Below are 23,439 nucleotides of genomic sequence, written 5' to 3' on the forward strand. Positions count from 1 at the left end.
GTTGTTGACGTAAGTTCAGAAATAGGAAAAAAAAAAAAAAAAAAAGTGAGAGGTGGTACTTCTTATGAGTAAAGTTAAATTCTTCATTAAAGCCATGATATTTTGTGACCTTTCTGGAACATAAAAAGGACACAGGATATGGTCCAGATTGATAGAGGAGCTTAGTCATTAGTGACAAGCCTTTGTGATTTATAACACTGGTTTCTTGGCTTTTCTTCGGTCCAAAAAGAGATGGATAAGGAAAAATGAGGTGTTACCAAGACTTTGAAGTCTTGATAACTCAGATTTCTGACAGGAATGTTAGGGTTTTTTCAGGGGCAAGTGATCTAACATTGTACATGTTAGGTACAATGGAAGAAGCGAGGGTGCAGTGTATTCCCAAATACAACAGTCTGCATAGTTCTGATGGTTAGTCCTGACATAGATAGGGGTGGCGATCTGCATGGATGCTGTGCTTGATCTGCTGGTACATGTTGCCTGCAGAATTGTTAAAGCAAAGAAGTTGCAATTAACTTCTGGTGGTAGATAGGTTGATTGGGGGTTCATTTGCTATTCTAGTTTGGGTGTTTTCAGTTGACTTGATCATAGTTTAACAAGTGTCTTTGAATCTGGACAAAAAAAAAAAAGTCAATTGTAGCATGGCCCACAACGTGTTCAGGTTGGTCAGAAACAGTTTTCTTAAATTGTGTGACTTGTGCTACAGGTTATATGAGTTGTATTTCATTGCATGGAGCTTAGCAAGTCGTGGAAAAGCCTTGGAAGCTAGCACTTAGGGAGAACGTTACTACTCTGTTTGAGATCGATTCCTTCTTTCTGTTTAATGAGATGTTTTCAATACCTGGTAGATAGTTTTGTTTTGTTTTGTTTTTGAAGAAAGTCTAAGTTGAAAATGCTCTGTGAAGCTCCTTTAAAGTGGTTTCATACAAGTCAATAGTTTCTTAATCCAAAATATCTTCTGTCTGCTTGAGTAAGAGGACAAAAAAAAATAATTATGTAGCTCGAAAGACATCCTATTCTCCCTTGTCACACATATTACTGGAAAATAACAATTCCATCCGATACCTTTAGTCCTTTCATTCATTCTTTTTTTTCCCTCTTTTGGCACAAAAATACCTGTTTAAAATTAACTTACCTTTTTTCTTTAGTTTTCCCAAGGTCTTACTGTCTATGATTTTTATACTAAATCTCTTGAACCTTTTTCTGAATTTGGCAGATTTGAAAAAAAGCTTGCTTCCTTAATTTTTCAAGTTCTAGGTCAAGTTCTCTTGTCATTGCTTTTCAATTTATACATTCAAGAGAAATAAGGTAATTGTATTCGCTACCAGAGGCATCTTTGAGGACTCTGCATTACAACACTGTTCATCTTTTCAGTTCAGAGCTTACTCTGAACTTTTCCTTAGAAGTCTTCCATAATGCTTTCCTCGTTGTAAGCAACTTTTTGTGGACTTCCTGGTCTGTGCCTAGAAACATACTAGTAGCAGCAGTGATGGTTCCGATTTTCATAGTTGGCTGGCTAAATAACTCCTCTATTGTCTTTGGACTTAAAGTGGCTGCAATACTAAAAAGAAGAAGTTGCTTTGGAATTCATTGTTGCTAGTGATCTAGGAAATTTCTACTTTCATTTGCATAGTGCAGGTCTTTTCTGTTATGCAGTGTTGCAAGCATGCTGTCATTTTAAGAGTTAACATGTTCCTTAATACCTTTGTGAGTTGTTTAGGAATAATTTCTTATGTAATCGAGTATAAACTGAAAAATGTTGATTGCTGCTAGCAGGCAAAGTCACACATTTCTTCAGATAAAAGTTTACTTGGAAATGTGGATCATTTCTACAAGATGCTCTGAAAATCTGAGTCCACTGTTCGAGGTCTTTCTTAAAGAATTTAAATTGGAAACCAAATCAATAAACCAACATCTGATGGTGATGAATGTAGGATTTCTAATTTGCATACCGTGGTTAATGAATTCTTCCTTGTGCCAGCATTTGCTCAGTTGTGAGCAAATGTGTCTTATATACACGAGAGCTCATTACAGCTGCGTAGTTCTTCATGGACCATAATACTGATGATGAAACATCACCTTCTGATGATGAAAAATCATCTTCTTCACAAAGAAGAACTTCCTTCTTTCCAATATGCTCACCTTGTTACGATTTTAGAGGATGTTCTGAAAATCTCTACGATTGTTCTAAAAGGTCTAAAATAATTTCAGCTGCCACATGTTTTGTTGTGAAATAAAAACTTGGCACCAACTTGCGCCTTTGTAGATGCCCAGTTTGTAATTCTAGCGTGATTTTTTTTGTAGCTGTCCCCAGCAGTGGCACGCATCTGTTTAGTTAAGAAAATTTTTTCTCTTGGTATCTAAAAAAAATCAAAACTATTTTGTGACTTTTGTATTTGGACACCAAAGGGTTAAAACACTTAAAGTTTAGTATTTTAAAATCACTTTGCTGTAGAAATTTTAGATTAGTATACTGATGTTTATAGGAATTCTTTTCTCACTGTGGGCGTTTTCGTGTTCTGATCTCTTTTTTTCTTTCTCCTTTTGTTTTAATCCTTGTATCTGCTAATTTTTGTATAGGAATAGTTACTAATTCTCTTGAGATACAGCCTACTAAATTTAAAGTAATTGAAGCCATGAGTTGACTGGTAATTTTAATCCATTCTATATAAATTTCGGTGAAGAACTGACAAATTGGTTTCAGGATGAACGTAATGATGCTTTAAAGGCATAAAAGGCTTAGTATCTTGTTGTTAAGGTGGTCACATGAGAATGGCTTACATAATGAATAATGTGCTACAGCACTTTATGTTTGTTAATGTAACTTTTAAGCTTAATGTTGCCTGCAAATATGTGATCCCTTATGATTATAAGTTTCCTGTTTATGCACCATTGCCCGTTTAAATCAAACAGAAGATTCTGAAACTGTGAAAACTACACATGTCAATGTTTTACAGCTACGTAATTCGAATTGACTTGATTTTTTCAAGTAATCCTAGAAAGGGGGAGCATTCCATATAGAAACTGCTGAAACTGCCACAGGTGCTTCTCCGAAAACCTTACAGTTGTGGCATTGAATGTTCAGTATCGCTTCCTTTCTGCACACAAGGCATACTGTTGAGGTATTTGTTGCGGTGATTGGTTTTAATGCTAATCTAGGAATTCAGATATAGAATCTATAGATTTGCATGCTTTGCTTACCCTAATTTACAATTATCTACTTTTTTTTATTTGTAAACTAACAATAGATAAGTTGAGATCAGTATTTTTTAACAGATATTACATTGATATACAAAAACTGTGGTTTATTTTCTTAGATTGTCGCATGGCATTAACAAAAGCACAGTGAGCTGTAGGTGATGTAATCACTATTTAAAATTAGAGGAATTTTTTGCATATGACTGTTTTTTCAAAAAGATTGAATGTTGAATTTTTGTAGCAAATATTTGTTTTGTTTTTCAAGGTATGTGACATTATAAGTGGAAGATAGAGTATTTCAAGTAGTACATATCAAAGACACAGAAATGTACTTGATTTTTTTCTTTCTGTGAGTATAAAAATATGAACAACTAAAGCAACTTAGAATCAAGTTTGTCTAAGTAAATTCAGTTTAATTTATAAGTCAATGCAAGAAACACAAGTCTTTCTTTCTACAGATCCTTCTAAGAGTAATTTTTTTGAGTTATCTTGAAGTAAATCTTCCTTACAAGAAGGTACATTTAAACAATTTTAAGTTATTTTTTTTTTGTACTCTCTGTACCTTAATCACAGTAGAATTATCTTCCATATTTTCTGAGAGCTTGTCTCAGATTTTTCCTTCCTTTAGGGAACTTCTCAAAACAACAAATTGTGGTTAGATTGAGATAATAAAAATCTCCCTAAAATAAGGCTAAATTGAAAGTTACCTTTGTGTTTCTATATTCAAATCCTGTTTGGTCAGGATATTTATTTGTTTATGAACAATGATTGAGTTATGCACACAGCCTTTTTAAAAGCATTTCAGAAGTAGGGAATAACTAAGCATAAGCTTCAAGAGTATCCTCTTTATAGTTGCTTTAATTTGATACCAAGACTCTCAGATGAACTGGGCCTTTAAAATGGGAGTTGTAATGTCAACTGGAGGGAGAAAAACAAAATTAAAAAAAAAAAAAAAGTTCTCTTCATGCCAAGATTAGTCAGTTTTGAAGACTGCCTGTGGACATCTCTTGATGGATGAAGAAATACTGGGTTGTAAGAGTGTTGTTTAAGCACTATAGAAGGTATGTGAATAAATGTATATACGAAAGTCAGAGTTCTAACTCTTAATAAACAGTGCGTGTTTTCAGTTCATTTATAAAACACTTGTCACTACAGAATTCAAGTGTTAAATGTAATCTGTCAAGAAACCTCAAGATCACCTACTTCTACTTCTCCATATCCAGATTTCCGTCAACTATTCTCATGGACCTTTTCTATTTATAATAACTTTATAGTATGAAAATGTATCTTTCCAATTGTATTTTTTTTCTTTTGCTTTGGAGTTAGCATCCCACACTTCTATTCTTCAAGGAAAATAATACATCTTTATCATTCCCAGCTCCTGGATTTTTGTCTACAAAGAAGGCTGAGGGTAAATAACATCATGCTTTTTGTGATTCTGATTTATCTGCAGTAATAAGAGTTACATAAATACAATGAATAAACTATAAAGCAAAATGAAATACTGCCAAGTTATCTTAAGAGGACTCATTTGTTTTTCAAATATGAATGGAAAATCAAATGGAAATGATGCAAGGTTCGTGCTTTCTAAGCGTAGAGCGAATCAATTTCCTGACAACGAAAACTGCACTTAGTTCTGGGTAAGGTTAAGTCAGATATGTTTCTCACTTTTTTCAATTCAACCCTTTATACATATTCCTGTCTGGAGTAGGTGCCAAAAAAAGAACAGGACACAAGAATCGTCTTTTGAGAGGTATAGTTTTCAGTCTGCTTTCCTGAGCTTCTCCACCTGTTTCTGTAGCTGGACTGACCTCCTTCAGAGACATCTACTTTTTTGGACTTGATTTGGAGAAGAGAGGAAGTTTGGTGGTAAATAGAAAATACTGTACTGAGTCAATGAATGTGCTATTTAATAAAAGACTGTCTAATTGTAACTTGCATGTAACTTTTCAAGGCTTAGCCTGATTTTCTTTTCTTTAGTATGACTTTCTTCCATCCTTTCACATCTGATAGCTACTTCATAAAAGCATCTTTGGAAAATACCTGTCTGTCTAGCTTGTTACATGCTTGGTCTTCTTTCAGCTAGGTAGCCTAGTTTTGAGAAAACGCCTGAAAGGAAATACAAGCTTGTTTTCAAGTGTAGTATCTTAAGGGAAAAGAAAAGAGAAAGAGAGAAGGGGGGAGAGAGAGAACCTGCAGAAAAGTTCCTTGATAAGTTGTACGTTGTGAGTAATAGTTGGAGAAATAGTGCTGTCATATTTGCAGTATTATGAGAAGGAATAAAAGGGCCACTTACCTGAAGATTTAATATCTGATAGTATGTTCTCAGTTTCTTTGGCTCTTTCAAGGTTAGGGTTAAAGTCAGCTCATAACTAGTACTAAAAGGATTTTTAACTTAAAAAAAAAAAAAAAAAAAATCAAGGATGGGTGGAAAAAGTTTTTCGAGAAATATGAAACTTTGTGGTATTTCCATCCATCTTGTCCAAAGGATTGCATTTTTTTCACTACTTTTCTTTCACAGCCCAAGTCTTGAAGTTGGTTTTAGTTAAAGTACCCTTTATGTAGTCAAATTGTTCTTATAAGCAGCTGTGAGAAATTAAGGAATGTGCCTTTCATGGGACATCTCTAATAACTGAGGCAGTTGACAATTTACTTAAACACGGTGATTAGCTCTCTGAGTTTCCTTTTTTTTTTTTTTTTTAACAATGCAGTCTGTGTGATACATAGTTGGCTTAATATTGAAAAGAATCTTCTTCTTTTTCACCTGATAGTTTGCATCACTGCAGTTCATAATCAAGAACTGACATAGAGACAGATTGCACGTAAGAGATTGAACTCCTTATGCATCTTATACGTGGTCAGTGCAGTGAGCCATTTCTATTTTCCTTTCCAGAATAAAGTCTGTTTACATTAACAGCTTTTATATTAGCTTATGGACCTAGCAGAGCTAGCTGCTTCATTTCCAAACGCTGGCATCATTTGAGGTAATTTGAGATTCAGGAGAAGTGTTCCCAGTTCCTTGTAACTGCTGCTGCGACAGGGGAGTACTACTCAGAGTCCAGATCAGTGCTTTTAAAGAGTGGTGGAGTAGATGGCTGAGCTTTTTAATTCTTTCTAGTATTTCACTTCAGGGTTTCTGGAAAGGCTGTATTGGACTGGATTTTGCTGTTATGCACTCAAAATCCTCACAGTGATGGCATTACTTCTTATTCAATTGCATATTTTGGAAACACTTCTTGATGAATTCATGTCATAAAGCTATTCCAATCTGGTAAAACCGCGATATCTTTCTGATTTATGCGTGGGCTAATTGAGTTTGCCATATTTCTTGCAGTTATGATGAGCTAGTGTAGCATGGCTAGTTCTTTTAGCCATTTGTGTTGCCAGTGACAGGTTGTTTTTGTTTTTGTTTTTTGTTTCGTTTTTTCCTAGAGAAGGCTAAAAAAAAAAAGCTGCTAAAGAAGTAGAACATTATTTTTCTAGATTAGGTTTCATTTTTCTCAAAAAAAAAAAAAAAAAAAGTTTGTGCCGTTTCTGTTGACTTCTGCTTTTCTCCTTCCTGAAAATACTGGAATACAAGCACGTTTAAGTGAAATGTGAAAGGATTTGAAAGTCCTAGAATAATCAAGTTTCTATTAAATTCACGGAACTTGACAACCGAATGTAGAAGAATTCCTTATGTTATTATTCCCACTGAGAGAGCAGAGAGAACTTCTGTTGTTTTCTCTTGAGTATCAGTTGGCCAGCGAGTTTCTAGAGTCGTCTGCATCCCCTTTTATTTGACTTTATATTTTTTTTTTTTTTTCTAACTTCCTGACAAAGTGAGTTCTTGTGAAATTGTTAAATTCAGACTCAGATTTTATAGAGAGAGAAATTTCTAAACTCTTAGAATCAAGAATGTTACATCCAGTCTGCTTGAGCCCCTAGAAAATCTATGCAGTATTGCTAAAATACTTCCTTAGGACAAGTACTTTTTTTTGTTTGCCTGTTAGGAATAAGGCGTTTAAGAAGTGGGGAGGGGAGAGATCTATAAAATCTTACAAAGCTGATTACATATTGAAATCTGTCAGACATTAATTTAGATCTCATTTTTTTTTGTTTCTGGGAAACAAACTTTCTCAAAATTTAGTACATATAGCCTTACACTCTTGGGTCTTAGTTCGTACATCTCCAAATGCCTCTCGCAGCTTATATCCATTACTTAACCATTACTTTGGGAAATGGTGACTTAGTCTGTCTGACAGTTACATCTTACAGTCTATTTTTTTTGTCTTACAGTCCATTTTTTCAAAGCAGAGCTATACTGTTCAACAACACCTGCTAAATGGGAGAATTATTATTCATTGGTGTTTCATGAAATCAGGTGTTAACACCGTATTGTTTTGGTCATGCTTTTATCTTTGCATATCTTTAATGTGCACATTTAGATTTCTTTTATTTTCCTTTTTGGGCCAGCAAATTTAAAACAATTTAGACAGAATGGAGTTAGTGGCTTTGTTCAAAATCAATATTGAAATATTACATCTGTATTACAGCACAAGTAAATGAGAACTGCCAGAAGAGCACTGAATACTGGTTAGCAGGATCCACAGCAGGCCATCTGGTGTAGCCCTGGAAAGGATCGACTACGTTTCACAGAATTTCTGGCCTCACAGTCTGTTCTTAAAAAGAAGCAGGTGAAAAAACACTTTGGAGATTCAACAGCCCTAACCAACTTTATACTCTGAAACTTTCTCCTAGTGCCTTATTTAAAATATACTTAGCTCTTGTTAATCCCATTCATACACTGCCAGCACTGGATGCACAGAACACATTAGTCTCTTTGCAGCTGTCTGTTAGGTGTTTGAAGCTGATATCTCCACCTTGAGACTTCATTTCTTTTGACCAAATAGCTTTTTCAGTCTCCTAAAGTCTTGCTTTTTGGGATGCTCTTTGCTGCGCTTCTGGATTTTCACTAATAGTCCAAGTAAGTGACCACTTAAAATAGTCTAGAATTGAATGAGATTACCCTGATCTTCCTAGTTAATAACCTTTCTGGTTCTGTAGTATTTCAAAGTACCCTTCCAAACCTTACATAATGTAGCTGTATCTATTTATGGAATTAGCCTTGCTGCAATAGTTTCTGAAGATCTGTCTGGTCTTTCATTGTTACAGCAAATAAATTGCAGTGTTCTAGGAAGTAAAGCTGAGCTTTTTGCCCTGTGTTCTTTGCGTGAGCTGGATTGAGTTGTCTTCTCCTTGATACGAGTTACAACAGAGGAGTCAGGTCTGTTCATCTTCTGAATTCTCATTCTGTGGCTAAACTCTTTCTGGACTTTTAAGACTTAGACTTCAACTACTACAGTATAAATACTGTGTATAAACTACTGAAGCCAAGAAACAAAACTCCATTTTTCTGACTAGTTAGCTGTGGTTTGAAAGGAGGGGAAAAAGTAGGAAAGATTCATTGGCATATCTTTTGCTTCACAGTCTAGTTGTGTCACTTCTAGCCTTCTTGTTGCCAGTTCTCTGTGCTTCCTTCTGACAGGATCCTGTATGTCTAAGCGCAGACATACTGTATGTTTGTGTAAATACATGGCCTACAGCATTCTTGCAAATTAAACCTCCACAAGTCTACATGTCTTAATCTGGTTTCATTTATAAGCTCCTTGGTATATTAGGATGTTCAAAATCCAGTGCCATTTCTCTTGTACGTGGAAAAAGTCTTGGTTCAAATAACAAAGCAAGTCCCAACACTTATGATGTCACACACTTTGAAATGAGAAACAAACCAGAAAAAAAAAAAAAAACTATAAGCAAAGCATAACTAAGTATAGCATCTTATCTTTTTTTTTTTTTTTTTTTTCTATGTATGTGTATATTTTATTGTTAGGAGGAACAGTGATGTTGTTGTTACCTTAGAAACCAGAATGCCATGGACAATTGCCAAGTCATGTTAAATTTGTTTTGAGTATTTGATCTTTTACTCAAGATAGAGATTGCAAAATAAACTGCAGAAGGTGGTAACGTTCAAGGCTTAAATTAGTCTGAAGTTTACGTAAAGATCAGGCCTTCAGACTATTTTAGAATAAAACGTTTTGAGAAGTTTAAATAGGAAGATGCTTTTTTAAGGCATATAGTATATTGATTTTATTTTAAAGTGTTTTGTCTCCCAAATTTTGCTTAGAAGCCAGATATATGTGAGAAAAGTTAAGTTAGTTATAATACTAAGATTGATAACTAATTTCTTAATGGAAATTTGCTAAGTGTATGCTTTCTCTCATCGCCAACAGATAGATAGTCAGTAAGGGCAGCAGCAGCAGCCAGCTAGGTTGATGAATGAGTGTAATTCAGTTTCTTTGTATTGTACAGCTTGAGAAATGCCAGTGGCCTGACAGCAGCAGACCTTGCACATACCCAGGGCTTCCAAGAATGTGCCCAGTTTCTCTTGAACCTCCAGAACTGTCACCTGAATCGTTACTATAGCAATGGCACCTTAAATGGGGTTCATCAGAACGCAGGTCCCAACCCATTCAGTGGTGGGACAAGTCGAAAGAGATCCTTTGAAGACACGGAGTCTGCTGGAGTAAAGAAAGCTAGAACGGAAGGTGAGACACTAGAGGTAAAAGGGATGGGGTGATATTGTTGCCAAGAAAGGAAAATAAACATTTTAAAGCCTTTCAGACTGGATGTTGAGTATTATTCACAAACTCACCGACATACTTAAAATACATGTGAATACAAGAGGTAGGTAAATAAAGCTTTCCATCCTTTGAAGAATATACATATGCCATAAGATCCCTGTTAGCATCTTGGCATGTTCAGAAATTTCTATTTCCGGAGAGTTCTGCAGTTACACGATGCCAAGAATAACATGCAGAAGAGCAGCAGCTGAAATTAGCTTCTGCTCCTTCCTCAATTTCTTCTTGTTTTGGAGTGCAACATAATATTGCCTTAATTCACAAAGAAGCCCGGGTGTTCTGATGGTAATTTTCCATTTCGGGATTCATTCACACTTCAGAAACTGTTTACTAGGCAAGATGGATGAAATAAATGTGATACAAAAAAAAGTTTCTCAGTTGATACAGATTATATCGGTGACATTAAGTGAGCGTACATTAAATCCCAAGGATTTTGTTCCAAGGGAAGGGGAATGGATAAGTTACAGGAGGGTGTCAGACTAGAATGAATCTTGAGGATTCATTTTCGGCCTTGTGCGATGAGGATATCGCTGCTTCCCCTGCCAGCTGTGATGGGATAGTACCTTGATAGTTCTGGTCTTAAACTCCATTAAGCTCTTATTAAAGGGAATCCAGCATTCGGTATTCAAACCTCCTTTGTTATTCCTGCGTCCAGCATTGGGAGAGGGACTTTGCAGGTCGTCACTGAAGCCACTTTCATCAGTTAAAGTTTATGTTGCTCTAACAGATGCGGCCTCCAGCAAGCCAAATAAAATGGGCTCAGCTGGTGCTTAATTCCAGTGAACAAGAGTGGAAATGAGGCCAAAACAATGCTTTAAAATTGATACGGACAATGTAAATGACATCAGTATTGTCTCTCCATAGTATTTAAGAGTTGTTCCTTCTGACTGTTCATAATCAGCAATCTCTTAGTTCCAGAAAATTCCTCCAATCTAGTCACGAGGTTGTGTTTCCCCCAAAATGTGCAGGAGTGGCACTGGGCTAGCTATTTTTATGATGTATGTTGCCAAGAAATAGCAGTATCTGCATTTCCTTTCAGCATAAACAGCTGCAGCTGTGGATGGGGCAAACAAAATATGTTTAAGTGAATGATGTCTCCTAACCAAAAATGGAGACATTAGAGTAGAGGAGCAGTGTGAGTAATTTTTGAATTTATTTTACAAGTATAATTCTTTAAGACCTTTGCGAGCAAAGGGAGATGCTTTGTTGCATTTGCTTGAGGGTTTTCAGAGTAATTAAGAGGTGCATCCAGACTGTTGAAGCTGAAGTTTCTGATCAGATGTGTCTGCCTTCAAAGGCATTGGCATCAGTAATGTCTGTCATATTAATGCAGGAAGCCTGTTGGGGTGGGAATGAGTCACTGGTCTTGAGGCACTTTGTAAACAGTGAAGGTGAGTAATAAGAAGTCATCAGTGTATCTTTGCGCTTAGCTAGCCTTTTTCCAAAGCACTACCAATTTTGGGGCAATTTTGCCCTTATCACAGGCACACTGTCCTCTTGTCCTTTCCTTTAAAGCTGTTTGCGTGGCAAATTCTAGATTTCAGAGCGTGTAGACACCCTGTGTTTGCTGGAAGGGGTAGGGTTTTGATGGCCATACCCTGAGTTAGAACAATCCCTCCTTTGGAAAACCTATACATCGTGCCTTAACGTGGGACTGTAAGCAGCAGGGTTGGGCTGTCCTGAAATAGCTAAACTGGGCAGGGGGCATGAGTTACGTACACATAATTTTGTTCATATGCACACATGTATACCTGCTGCCAGGCACACAGTATTAAAACCCTTTGGCCTCAAAATTACGCAACGCTGATACATGATACACTGCGATGGAAATGAATTACTCTCTGCTATTGGAATATAAAAATGAGCACCATAAGCTGAATGTAACAAATATACATCTGTAACTACTCCTGTTTCAAGACAGCATTCAGAACGTACACCAGATAGTTTGGGCTTAGAAACATTAGCAGGGTTTTATGTTTTATGTCCATTTTTGTGAAATCGGATCCAGCACCTTCTTCTCCCTGCTTCCCAGGCTCCTTGGTGCACGGGGTCAAATGCACAGGTGATGCATGCCGGGCCAACCCATCTTATGGGTGCATTTGTCACAGTCCCATCCCCGTCCACCTAGCTCCTGGCCCTTGGCAGGCTGCCCTGCGTGCTCCACACAACGCTGGCTCGCTGTGAGCAAGAGGTGACCGGCTGTATCAGCACTGTGGCTGCTGCCTGCCCTTTGTGGGATGGGGACAGGGAACGATGCTGGCTGTACCATTGGATGTGCCAGTGTGGAACTGCACGTCATATTCCTCTGGGTAGCTGCAGAAAACACCTTTCCCTTCCTCATTTAGGATGATGTGAGGTTCACTGATCCAAGGCCCTGGTCTCTTTTAAGCCCCACGCGAGCTCTTTGGCCCTGAAACACGTTAGTGATTGCTGGAGGCTCCTTACAAACAAAGAATTTACCAAAATTTCTGTTGTGCACAAGGTAATGCAAGCTGACTCCCAGTGTACTGATGTAGCCCTTTAAAACATAATGCTGAGTGTATGCAGGGTACAAAAAGGCGTGTTAGTGTTGGTGTGAGAGCAGTGCGGGGTCTGCTGGGCTAATACTGCAGGAGTACCTCAGCTGCTAGCTATTAGAGACACTGCAGTCAAGCCTGTCTGGCTTGTTAAAGCATTTCCCACAGTAGAGTAGCCATTTTTTGGCTTTATCAGAAAAGAGATTGGTTTGTTCAGCTCTTGAAGGGAGCCCTGGAGCAGTCTTGTAGGGCTGGGACGGGGTTTTTGGGAACTGGGAGCCAAGGAGGGAGCGGTCCCAGCTGGCCAGGCGGACATCCTCTGGGATAGAGACTGCTTCATATCCATCGGGCATGCTGTAAAGCTTAAATGTGGGTAACCTAAATTCCTCTTTAGTCAACCTGTTAGTACATCAGGCTAGCAACTGATACACAGGTGCAAAGTGTGATAGGTACTCTGGTAATTCTCCATTTTGAGGGATGGAAATGAAAGTGTAACTACTGAACATTTGCTCGTTTCCCATTTGGAATCTCAAAACAAATCAGAAGCTATCAAAAGCAAACAACAAAGATGCAAGGCCAGGCTGGATGGGGCTTTGGGCAACATGGACTGGTGGGAGGTGTCCCTGCCCATGGCAGGGGGGTGGAACCGGGTGGGCTGTAAGGTCCCTTCCAACCCAAACCTTTCTCTGATTCCAAGATTTCTATGTAGAAAGTTTTTGTTTTAATAACCAAAATACTTACCTGTTGGCTGAATGTTGAAGTGTGCACCAGTGACTAAGCTTGCCTCTTTTTTTTCCATCAGCTTACAGCTTTGATGGCTTAATACCAATGATGAATGGAGGAGTTGAGGACGATGCTGACAATATGCACGTTGACAGAGAGTTTGCTGTTGTATCAGGTGGGAGTGGACAGTTTCCTGTTAACTACAACAACATTCAAATGGTTGAAGACACCAAACAACAGGAGAGTAGTTCTGTTGGACCAAAAGAAATTGAAATATACACTGTTTCTGCAATGCAAACGCCTTGTCGTTGCAAGAACCAATACGCATTTTATTTTTAAGTATCAGACTTAATCCTTTACTTTTGCACATTGTCATCTAGAGTCTCGAAAACCATTGTATTGCTGTAACGCCCACTATTCTGGGGTTTTAGTGGGTATCTAAAATTAGCTGTTTCATGACAAATATTGTAATGGTGAAAGAGAAGGTTTGTTAGTAGTTCTCAGATAAACCGAACTCGACAGTGGCTGTTTCACTTTTAACTTAAGGCTTGTATTATGTTGTGCCTTGCTTTTAGTTGCCATGATTTCAGGTTATAGAAGATTCAGAAACAATTTAAGTGATTCATTTCATTTCCATTAAATAGATTTCATTGCTAATAAGACTTGATAGGGAAACATTGTAGCACTTATATATAGCTTTGAAAATAATACAACAACTAAGCTATATTCAAAATAGTTCAAAAAATGCTATATAGGGTAGTCTAGACATACGTAGTGTGTTTAAAATTTATTCAGACAGCAATATAAGTGCAGGATCCTGCTATGAGCAAATCTGTGGTTTTTAATGCAAATAAAAAGCTTCATATTGCTGGGCTTAAACTGGTATTTGGAACTAAAGTACCTTGGAAAATTGTTTGGACTTTGTACGTTGATCTTCATGAAACAGTCATCATGTCAGTAGTGCTAGTGAATATTAATGGTCTAAGATTTTTTTCAGGGCTGCTGAATCAAGATGCTTTTGGTAACCCCGGGGTGTTCATAGAGTTACTATTATAGTGCTTTATCATTATTATTGAGAAATGAATTTCTTAGCGTGTTCTGTGATAAAAATGCTTATGCTTTGTACCACAGATCAGATTCGCCAAAGGGAATGATGACAGATAGATATTTTAATATATTAGAAGTAATATATATACATATATATACAGTCAGTACTTAAAAAGTAGATTATGATATTTTCCAGTGATAATTACCAAGTGTTCTTATTTATGGAAAAATGATTGTCTTTCATAAATATTCTCTCTTGCTATAGGTGCTAATTTTTAACAAGTAGTAACATTCTATAATTATCACTAGAATTATTCATTACCTACTTTTGCATCTTAACTAACAGTAGTGCCATTTTTATTAAATTTGATTTGGCAAAGCCAGCCTATAAGGGTTTATTTTTAACCAGTTAACATTTTGCACTTTTCAGTTAATAAACACTATCTGAAATTCCTTCTGTGCGTTTTCATCACTGAAGTATTAGCCTTGATGTCTTGATGGGTTTGGGTGCTTTTTTTTTTTTTTTCACTTTCAGTGAGAATTTGTGGTTAGCCAGTTCAGTTGATGTGGTTATTTTAACTCATGTAGGGATGATACAGGAAATTCTGGTTAGTATATCCACCGAGTTACAAAGCTAATACATTTCTTGGCATTGTGCAGTGCTGTATGTTAAGTATCAGTATCGTAATCCATATTTCAAATCATGTCCATGCGAAGGTCTAATAGGGAACCAAAGCTTCTGGTTCTTCCTTGTCAAACAGTGGTACTCATAATACATCACTTTAACAAAAACCCGATGTTTTATAAGTGTGGATAGTTACCCACAGTCTAATTATGGGCTTGATTTGCAAATACAGAGTAAATACAACCCTGTTTTGCACATAGGTTTATGCATTCGTGTATACACAAACACATGTGCATGTATTCGAGCACAAGAACAATGTAAAATCTTTAAATGTCACCTTATGGGTCTGCATTTCTACATTTGCCTTGCTAATCTTTACCAATATAGACGTAACTTTTAAACATCCTTTGCTAGTAGGCATTTTTAAGGCAGAATATATCATGCAGCTTTTGAGCTAGTACTTTTGAGTACCACTGCAAAAAAATACATTTCAGCCATGCTGCTGAAATCTGTTAATGGAAATAATAATTATTGTACTAATTACTAAATTCAAAAGAGAAATTGCTCTAAAACAGTTGTCTCTTTTTTTTTGCATGCACGTTTTTAGAATTTTGTTTCCTGCCATTAACCTTTTTTAGTCTTCTGTGCACTCTGCTGTTGCTATTGTATGGCCTTTTGCATGTGGATTGTACAGATGTTATTATAAACTCATTAAATATAAACCTGCTCACGATCTTATCTAGCAGGCTGCTAGATAAACTGAAGTACTTTCTGAATAAAGGAACTTTGAAACATTTTATATTAGCCTCCCAACATAGTATTTCTTTTTTTTGGCCTACTTCAGAGTATACCATGCTGTGAGAGTGACCACTGAAAAGAAAAATAAATAAATAAATGAACACAGATTATTACTGAAAATAAAAAATAATAAAAAACAACTCATCACCCTCTCAGAGATACTCAGTTCTTGTACATATATGATCTTTTATCCCAAGAGGGCATTACATTTAGGATGGAAACAAGCCTTTTATTCCACCTTTCAAAATGCTGTCCAGAATGCTGCCTGCTACACTTGTTTCACAGAGTTAAATGAAATCATTTCTGAGCAATTCACCTTGTCTTTGAAAGATTAATACCAGTATATTTGCACATTGAACGTAGATAGATATTTCGACATCACAATCCATGACTCAAGCTTAGTGCTCAGCTCTCCTTGCTTTGAACTACTGATGTTGGTACAAATAAAGAAAGGGCAGATTTATTTTCGAAGCTGTGTATGGAAACGTTTTTAAGATCAGTGGAGTATAGTGGAGACGTTTTGATGTATTTCGATTTATTCTTAATTTTTGGTGACAGGTGTATTTCTTAATGCAGATATGAATAGCAGTAGCTCCATATTGAATGCACTGACAAATGGATGTGCCATCAATGGACATTTGGATTTCACCGCCGCGCAGCAGCTCAGTGGGATGGATACCAGGCGTGAGGAGTGTGTAACAATAACACCTAACGGCATCATTCCTGGGATAACTTCTCCCGGCAGGCATCGAATTCATACCAGTAATGGCACCGAGGAGCCGGAAAAGGCCATGAATAACCCCACTGATATGTGTGGGTCCCTTCACCTGAATGGAAGCCCAAGCAGCTGCGTTTCCAACCGGCCTTCGTGGGTGGAAGACCCTGGAGATACTTTGCACTATGGACACTACCATGGTTTTGGGGATACTGCTGAAAGCATCCCCGAACTTAGTAGTGTTGTTGAGCATTCCAATTCTGTTAAAGTCGAACAGAGGTATGACAACACTGTCTTAGGCACAATGTATTTGTACCACGGTTCCTAGATCGATGACCTTTGTATCGAACGCATATTGAAATTGCTACCAAATGAATCTGGGGGGACAAAATCCTCACATAGCATTAAATTTGAAGATTGCAACTTATTGCTATTTTTACACTTTGTTTATATGAGAAGTAAACCTTTAATTTGACAGCCTTATACAATAGTTGTAGTTTGTTGCATGTATGGGGCTTATTTAGTGATGAAATAGGTGCTGTTACGATGGAATGGTTATTATTTTCATTTTTTATGGAATGTTCTGGTTTTGTATTTTTTTATTTCTCAGCTTGTGAACACTATCTTTCCCTTTTTAGAGCTGTTTCCCCTTTTATTAAAACAACGTTTAAATGAATTTTGTGAAGAAAATGTTACATATGTGCATACTTAGAAGTAAAGATTTTCCTTTTCCCTATCTTCTGCTGAAGCTATGGTAGCAATATCAATGCCAGCTATCACTATGCAAGGTTGAAAAGTGGCAATCTTACGGAGCTTCTCTGACTTTACGGTTTTGTACATTTGTTCAGTATAATTAGATGTTCATCTTTACATTTTTTGAGCAAGTTGTTTAAAAACGCAGAGACAAAATTTGGAAAAAGTTAAACATTAACTTTTTCCGTAGCATAGGAGTGCTTTTTGTTGTTGTTGGGCTCTTTGCATTATAGAGTGGGAAGGTGGGTTGCCTTTGTTCAGTCGCAGTTGGGTGTGCCTCAGGTTAGTTCTGAATTTGTGGCATCTTCCTTTTGCTTCTCCTCTTTACGTGTATGCTTGATATTTTACCATAGCTCACAGACTGGAGGCATGTTGGCACTGTTCTGCTTTGTATGCAGTTTAAAATTACTGTTACTTGTTAGAGAATTTGCCAGGTCAAAATATTTGAGTTTGACTGTCTTGGATATACATTTATTGTCCTTTTTTTAACATGCTTTGAAAATGTAATGTTGTGTACTCTGGGCTATGCTCATGGATATACATTGTATTTAAAGCTTAATACACAAATCAGAATTCATATAAGTGCACTATACGAGCACTAATAATATAAGTTGCTGCTTTGTGATATGATAAATGGAGAGTGGGTGGGAAGAATATGGTAAATGAGATAAGCCCTCTGAATTGTGTTGATTTTTTTGTTTTGTTTAAAAAGGGACCTTTACAATTTGGATTTAAAAAAAAATAAACATATTACATTGTATCTGAAGACCGTGTTTAGATATTATATTTTGTTGGCAGTTTGAGCAAGTCCTTAATAGCTTTTAAATCATGTTTCTCTGTGATCTTTCTCAGTATAACTGTAGAACTGCTTAGTTTTGTCAGTGTGTGGAAGCAAATGTGAACAACTAAGTTGTCCTTGACTGAATCACAGAAACACACAGTAGATATTCTGACTGTAAAGGTTGTATCAGCCCTGAACTGCAAAAATAGCTTAAAAACATTGGCTGTCTGATTTTCCTGGAAACTGTACTCTCCCTTGAACATTTTCACATAAAATGGTACCGACTGCAGAGGAGTCAATGTTTTAAATACACTTTACACTCTGTGCGGTTCACTACCCGATACCTGTGGTGTATTCAGATGGAGAGCTGCATTCTGGCTGAGCTGCACTAGTAGGAAAATTGACCAGGCGTTTTGCAGATTGTTGGCCAGACCAGCAAAACTCCACGGTGCCTCCTGGAGACAAACAAGATGATTAAAGAAAGGTGAATCCCACCTGAGACAAGCTATTTCTGGCATGCATGTGCTTGAAGAACTGCATCTGGGCTGTGTTCTTAGATTGAATTTGCTGATGTGGTGCCTGGAAGCACGTGCCGTTGCCATCATGCTCACACAAGACATTAGCTTAAATTTGTTGTTGTGCTTGGCTTGGGGATTTTTTTTAGTATTTCCAGAGCTTGCTGCATGTGCTTCATTGTTTTCAAATAAATCAGAGCATCTTGTACTAATAATAATCACTGTCATCTTGAGTACTTAGCTATAAACTGAATCTTCAAGAACTTTCTTCGGGTATCAACTAAGTTTGCATGTGTCTGTTCACGTTAAAATTTTAGATACGTGACTCTAACATGACAAGATTTGTACTCTGTAAGACACGATCTTTAAAACAGTGTACACTCGGGTTTATTTTACTTGCTTTTCACATCTTCACCTTAAAATACTTTGGAAGATGGCTGTGTTTCAAATTCGAAGAGAGGGCTTGCAGCTTTACTTTAAAAAGCACTTCTTGTGAGGTCATCTGTGTGTGTGTGTGTTCAGCCACACGCTAGTAGACACATGATTTCAAGGTGTGGATCTGTTGCCAGGCACAATGGAAGCTAAGTATTAAGTTCTAATTAAATGCAGAAGACCAGTGAAGACTGTATGACGTACAGCCATATGACACTGGCAGGAGAGGAGTTACTAGATTAAGAATTTATACTGTCAAATGTGGACCTAGTTGTAGCAGGTATAGTCATGCCTTTCTACACGGAATCACTGATGACACAGATGCATTATTTTAAAATATCTTACTATTAAAATCACAGAATCACAGAAGTGTAGGGGTTGGAGGGGACCTCGAGAGATCATCAGGTCCAACCCCCCTGCCAAAGCAGGTTCCCTAGAGCAGGCTGCCCATGTAGGCATCCAGACGGGCCTTGAATATCTCCAGAGAAGGAGACTCCACAACCTCCCTGGGCAGCCTGTCCCAGTGCTCTGTCACCCTCACTGTGAAGAAGTTCTTTCGCATGTTGGTGCGGAACCTCCTGTGCTCCATCTTGTGGCCATTGTCCCTTGTCCTGTCCCCACACACCACTGAAAAGAGGTTGGCCAAATCCTTCTTGTCTCCCAGACCTCAGGTATTTATAAACATCAATAAGATCCCCTCTCAGTCTTCTCTTCTCCAGCCTGAACAGACTCAGGTCTCTCAGCCTTTCCTCATAGGGAAGATGCTCCAGGCCCCGTATCATCTTTGTGGCCCTCCGCTGGACTCTTTCCGGGAGATCCCTGTCTTTTTTGTACCAGGGAGCCCAGAACTGGACACAGTACTCCAGGTGAGGCCTGACCAGGGCAGAGTAGAGGGGGAGGATCACCTCCCTTGACCTGCTGGCCACGCTCCTTTTAATGCACGCCAGGAGCCCATTGGCCCTCTTGGCCACAAGGGCACAGTGCTGGCTCATGGTCAACCTGTCGTCCACCAGGACCCCCAGGTCCTTCTCCTCAGAGCTCCTCTCCAGCAGGTCGTCCCCCAGCCTGTACTGATACATCTGGTTGCTCCTTCCCAGGTGCAGGACTTTGCACTTGCCCTTGTTGAACTTCGTGAGGTTGCTCTTGGCCCATCCCTCCAGCCTGTTGAGGTCACTCTGAATGGCAGCACAGCCCTCTGGCATGTCGGCTTTGTATCACTGGCACACTTGCTGAGGGTGGACCCTGTTCCCTCATCAAGGTCGTCGATGAAGATGTTGAACAAAGTAAAGCAAAATACTGAGGACTTTTCTGGTTTTGCATCATTAAACCAGTAGAAAAGTTTTAAAAGCCTGGTAGGGCTCACAAGCCGTCTTCAGGCCTGCATAATGAAGTTTCAGATGCTGTTAACAGAATCATGGGGTATCCTGCGTTGGAAGGGACCTACAAGGGCCATTGAGTCCTACTCCTGGCTCCACACAGTACGACCCAAAAATCAGACCGTGTGTCTGAGAGCATTGTCCAAACACTCCTTGAACTCCATCAGGCTCGGTGCTGTGCCCACTGCCCTGGGCAGCCTGTCCCAGTGCCCGAGCACCCTCTGGGTGCAGACCCTTTCCCTAACCCCCAGCCTGACCCTCCCCTGTCCCAGCTCCATGCCGTCCCCTCGGGTCCTGTCGCTGTCCCCAGAGAGCAGAGCTCAGCGCCTGCCCCTCCGCTCCCCTCGTGAGGGAGCTGCAGGCCACCATGAGGCCTCCCCTCAGCCTGCTCTGCTCGGGGCTGAGCAAACCAAGGGGCCTCAGCTGCTCCTTGTACATCTTCTCATCCAGACCCTTTCAAGGCTTTTATCAACAGAACATTGGTTTATGGGATGCTTTGTCTTAGCATTGTTTTGGTTCTGGGAATGGTTCTCTGAAACTAAATTTACTTTCTAGATTTCCAGTTTCACCTAGATTTAACGCCATTGCCCTTCCATGCATTTCGTATGGAATGCGCTGCCCAGTTACTGTCAGCATCCTCCTGGTTGCCCCCTTGACTGAGGTTCGATTTTGTGTGAAATTTCAGTTGATTTTTTTCCAGTTTATATAGATGTTTTTGCCCTAATTCTCCCCAAATGTAACTGCTCTCCTCTTTTGTTTTTCAAAACTATCTGCAAAGTTTGGGCAGAAATATAAATAATTATACATTCAGGCAATAGTTTGATATGGAAAATTTAGCTTGGTGATGTTGGAAGGGAAGAACAGTTCTTTTGGGGGAATTTTAGACACCTTTAAATACTGTTCCAGTCTTTAATATTTTTAAAGCTTTAGCCCATGCTTACAGATAAAATACTAGCCTGGAGTTCTAAAAGTTGTGAAAGAAGGCTCTAACTTGAAATACATCTATCAGATTAGATGACACAGTTTTGAGGCCCATTGCAGATGATTTCAGACCCTGTAAAGTTTTCTAAATGTTGTTCTTGCACCTGATTGTAGTAGGCCCTTGATCCCTGTTCAGATTCACATTCCTTGAGCTAGCAAAAGATTCTATTTTATTAAACTTATTTAACAAACTAATCTACTGCAGTCTGACGTTGTACCCCAGTTTAATATTACAGTCGTGACAAATCAGTAAGGAGTTTCCACCATTCAGGTCATAAATGTAACACATCTGAAAGAGCTACCTCATAAACACCAAAGTAAGTCCTGAGCACAAAACAGACCTAGAATTAAAAAATAATCCTTGCTGTCCTATGTGCAGTACAAGTTTTTATTGGTAATGCACACTTTTTGAAGTAGAACCTCACACATCTCTACACTTTTTGTCCAGCCAATTTCTTCCAGCCTGTGAAATATTTACTACATAGTTAGAAATGGAAAAAGAAAAAGAAAAAAAAAAAACAAAAAAAAAACACCCCCCAACCTTTTTCTAGCACTCCTTCCCCAGCACGGTGCTGTTCACGCCAGCACCTCCAGGGCATTAAGTCCTCTAAGTCCCTCATCCCCTGGACACTGGGCAATCGGCAGCAGCGAGTGAGGCAGCTGGAAGAAAAATAGTAATAAATTTAAAAGTACTATAATAATAATAATAATAATAATAACAACAACAACAACAACAACAACAACAACAACAACAACAACAACTTACCTAGCATTCTTGTATATGAATTTTCTTCTTATTTGGCTCTAACTCTCAGGTATGTGACAGAAGAGATGGTGGTGGAAGAAGGCACCCCAGGAGCACTATACCTGCTTGCTGCCACTGGCCTGGCAAACACAGATCCACAGGGCAGGAAAGCTTTGAGTCCCAGCCCAACCAAGAAAAGAAAAAGAGACTTGTGTGAGTAGGGTTTGCTTTTCCTGGCAAATGGGAACTATATTTCTGCCATGCTGCTTAATGACTCCCAGATATTTCACACCTTCCATTCCCTGAGCTTTCTGTCTCAAAACAGTGACCAGACACACACTGCTGGCTTCACAATGGAAAAGAAAAGGGGAAAAGAAAAGGGAAAAGGAAAAGGGGAAAAGAAAAGGGAAAAGGAAAGGGGAAAAGGAAAAGGGAAAGGGGAAAAAGTCAAAGAAGAAAAAAAAAAAGAAAAACAAAAAGAAAAAGAAAAGGAGAAAGAAAAAGAGAAAGAGAAAGAAGAAGAAGAAGAAGAAGAAGAAGAAGAAGAAGAAGAAGAAGAAGAAGAAGAAGAAGAAAAAGAAGAAGAAAAAGAAAAAGAAAAAAAAGAAAAAGAAAAAGAAAAAGAAAAAGAAAAAGAAAAAGAAAAAGAAAAAGAAAAAGAAAAAGAAAAAGAAAAAGAAAAAAAAAAGAAAAAGAAAAAGAAAAAAAAAGAAAAAGAAAAAGAAAAAGAAAAAGAAAAAGAAAAAGAAAAAGAAAAAGAAAAAGAAAAAGAAAAAGAAAAAGAAAAAGAAAAAGAAAAAGAAAAAGAAAGAGAAAAAAAGAGCAAAGCGAAGAGGGAAAGGAAAGGAAAGGAAAGGAAAGGAAAGGAAAGGAAAGGAAAGGAAAGGAAAGGAAAGGAAAGGAAAGGAAAGGAAAGGAAAGGAAAGGAAAGGAAAGGAAAGGAAAGGAAAGGAAAGGAAAGGAAAGGAAAGGAAAGGAAAGGAAAAAAGAAAAGAAAAGAAAAGAATTACAACAGTTATGACTCCTGACACTTGGAGAATGTATCCAGAAGTTTTGCCCCAATGAAAATCACATGTTTTCTATATATAGCACCTGGCCCAAAAAGCATAATGAATGCTACCTGTAGGATGACAGTAAAAGTAGCCATCCTCTCTCTCCAGGAAGCCCCAGTTGTAACGAGTAGCTTTGTTTTGGTGCCGTGGGACTCAGCTGCATGCGCTGGGCTTTGTGGCCATGCCCAGGTCATCAGGAGCCGTCCTGCTGTCCATAGTGCCAGCGGCAGGGCCACATGTTTGGCACGATGGTTGGTCCCTGGGCCCATCACTACCCTGACCAGTGCTACACAAGGAAAATGACTGGATGCTGAACGCTGAGCAAAATATTAAGTTGCGTAGCATCAGTCATGTTTCTTCTTGCTGGGCTACAATTGTAAGTTAAAGAAGGAAAACATGTTAGTGTGAGTGTCTCACCCTGCACAGGCAGGATGTAATCTTACTACAAAGGAAGGAACACGTTAACATCGCTCTTCTCTCGACACTACTGAAAGGTCAAGCATTG

The 23,439-nt window shown here is 38.3% G+C and overlaps 1 protein-coding gene across 2 annotated transcripts in view; it reads left to right on the top strand.

Moving 5' to 3' along the window:
- The window catches only part of ANKRD10 (ankyrin repeat domain 10), a 36,533-nt gene extending 18,715 nt beyond the window's left edge, over positions 1–17,818 (top strand). The window contains exons 4-6 of one of the 2 annotated variants that reach the window (XM_082754348.1): positions 9,547–9,782; positions 13,194–13,289; positions 16,143–17,818. In XM_082754348.1, coding sequence (XP_082610474.1) covers positions 9,547–9,782; positions 13,194–13,289; positions 16,143–16,627 — 817 coding nt within the window. In that variant the 3' untranslated portion in view covers positions 16,628–17,818. The remainder of the gene's footprint in view (positions 1–9,546; positions 9,783–13,193; positions 13,290–16,142) is intronic. The other variant, XM_082754349.1, reaches the window with a different exon arrangement.
- The last annotated feature ends 5,621 nt before the right edge of the window (positions 17,819–23,439 follow it).

Source organism: Aythya marila (genome assembly GCF_965140915.1).
Source record: "Aythya marila genome assembly, chromosome: 1".
Lineage (NCBI taxonomy): Eukaryota > Metazoa > Chordata > Aves > Anseriformes > Anatidae > Aythya > Aythya marila.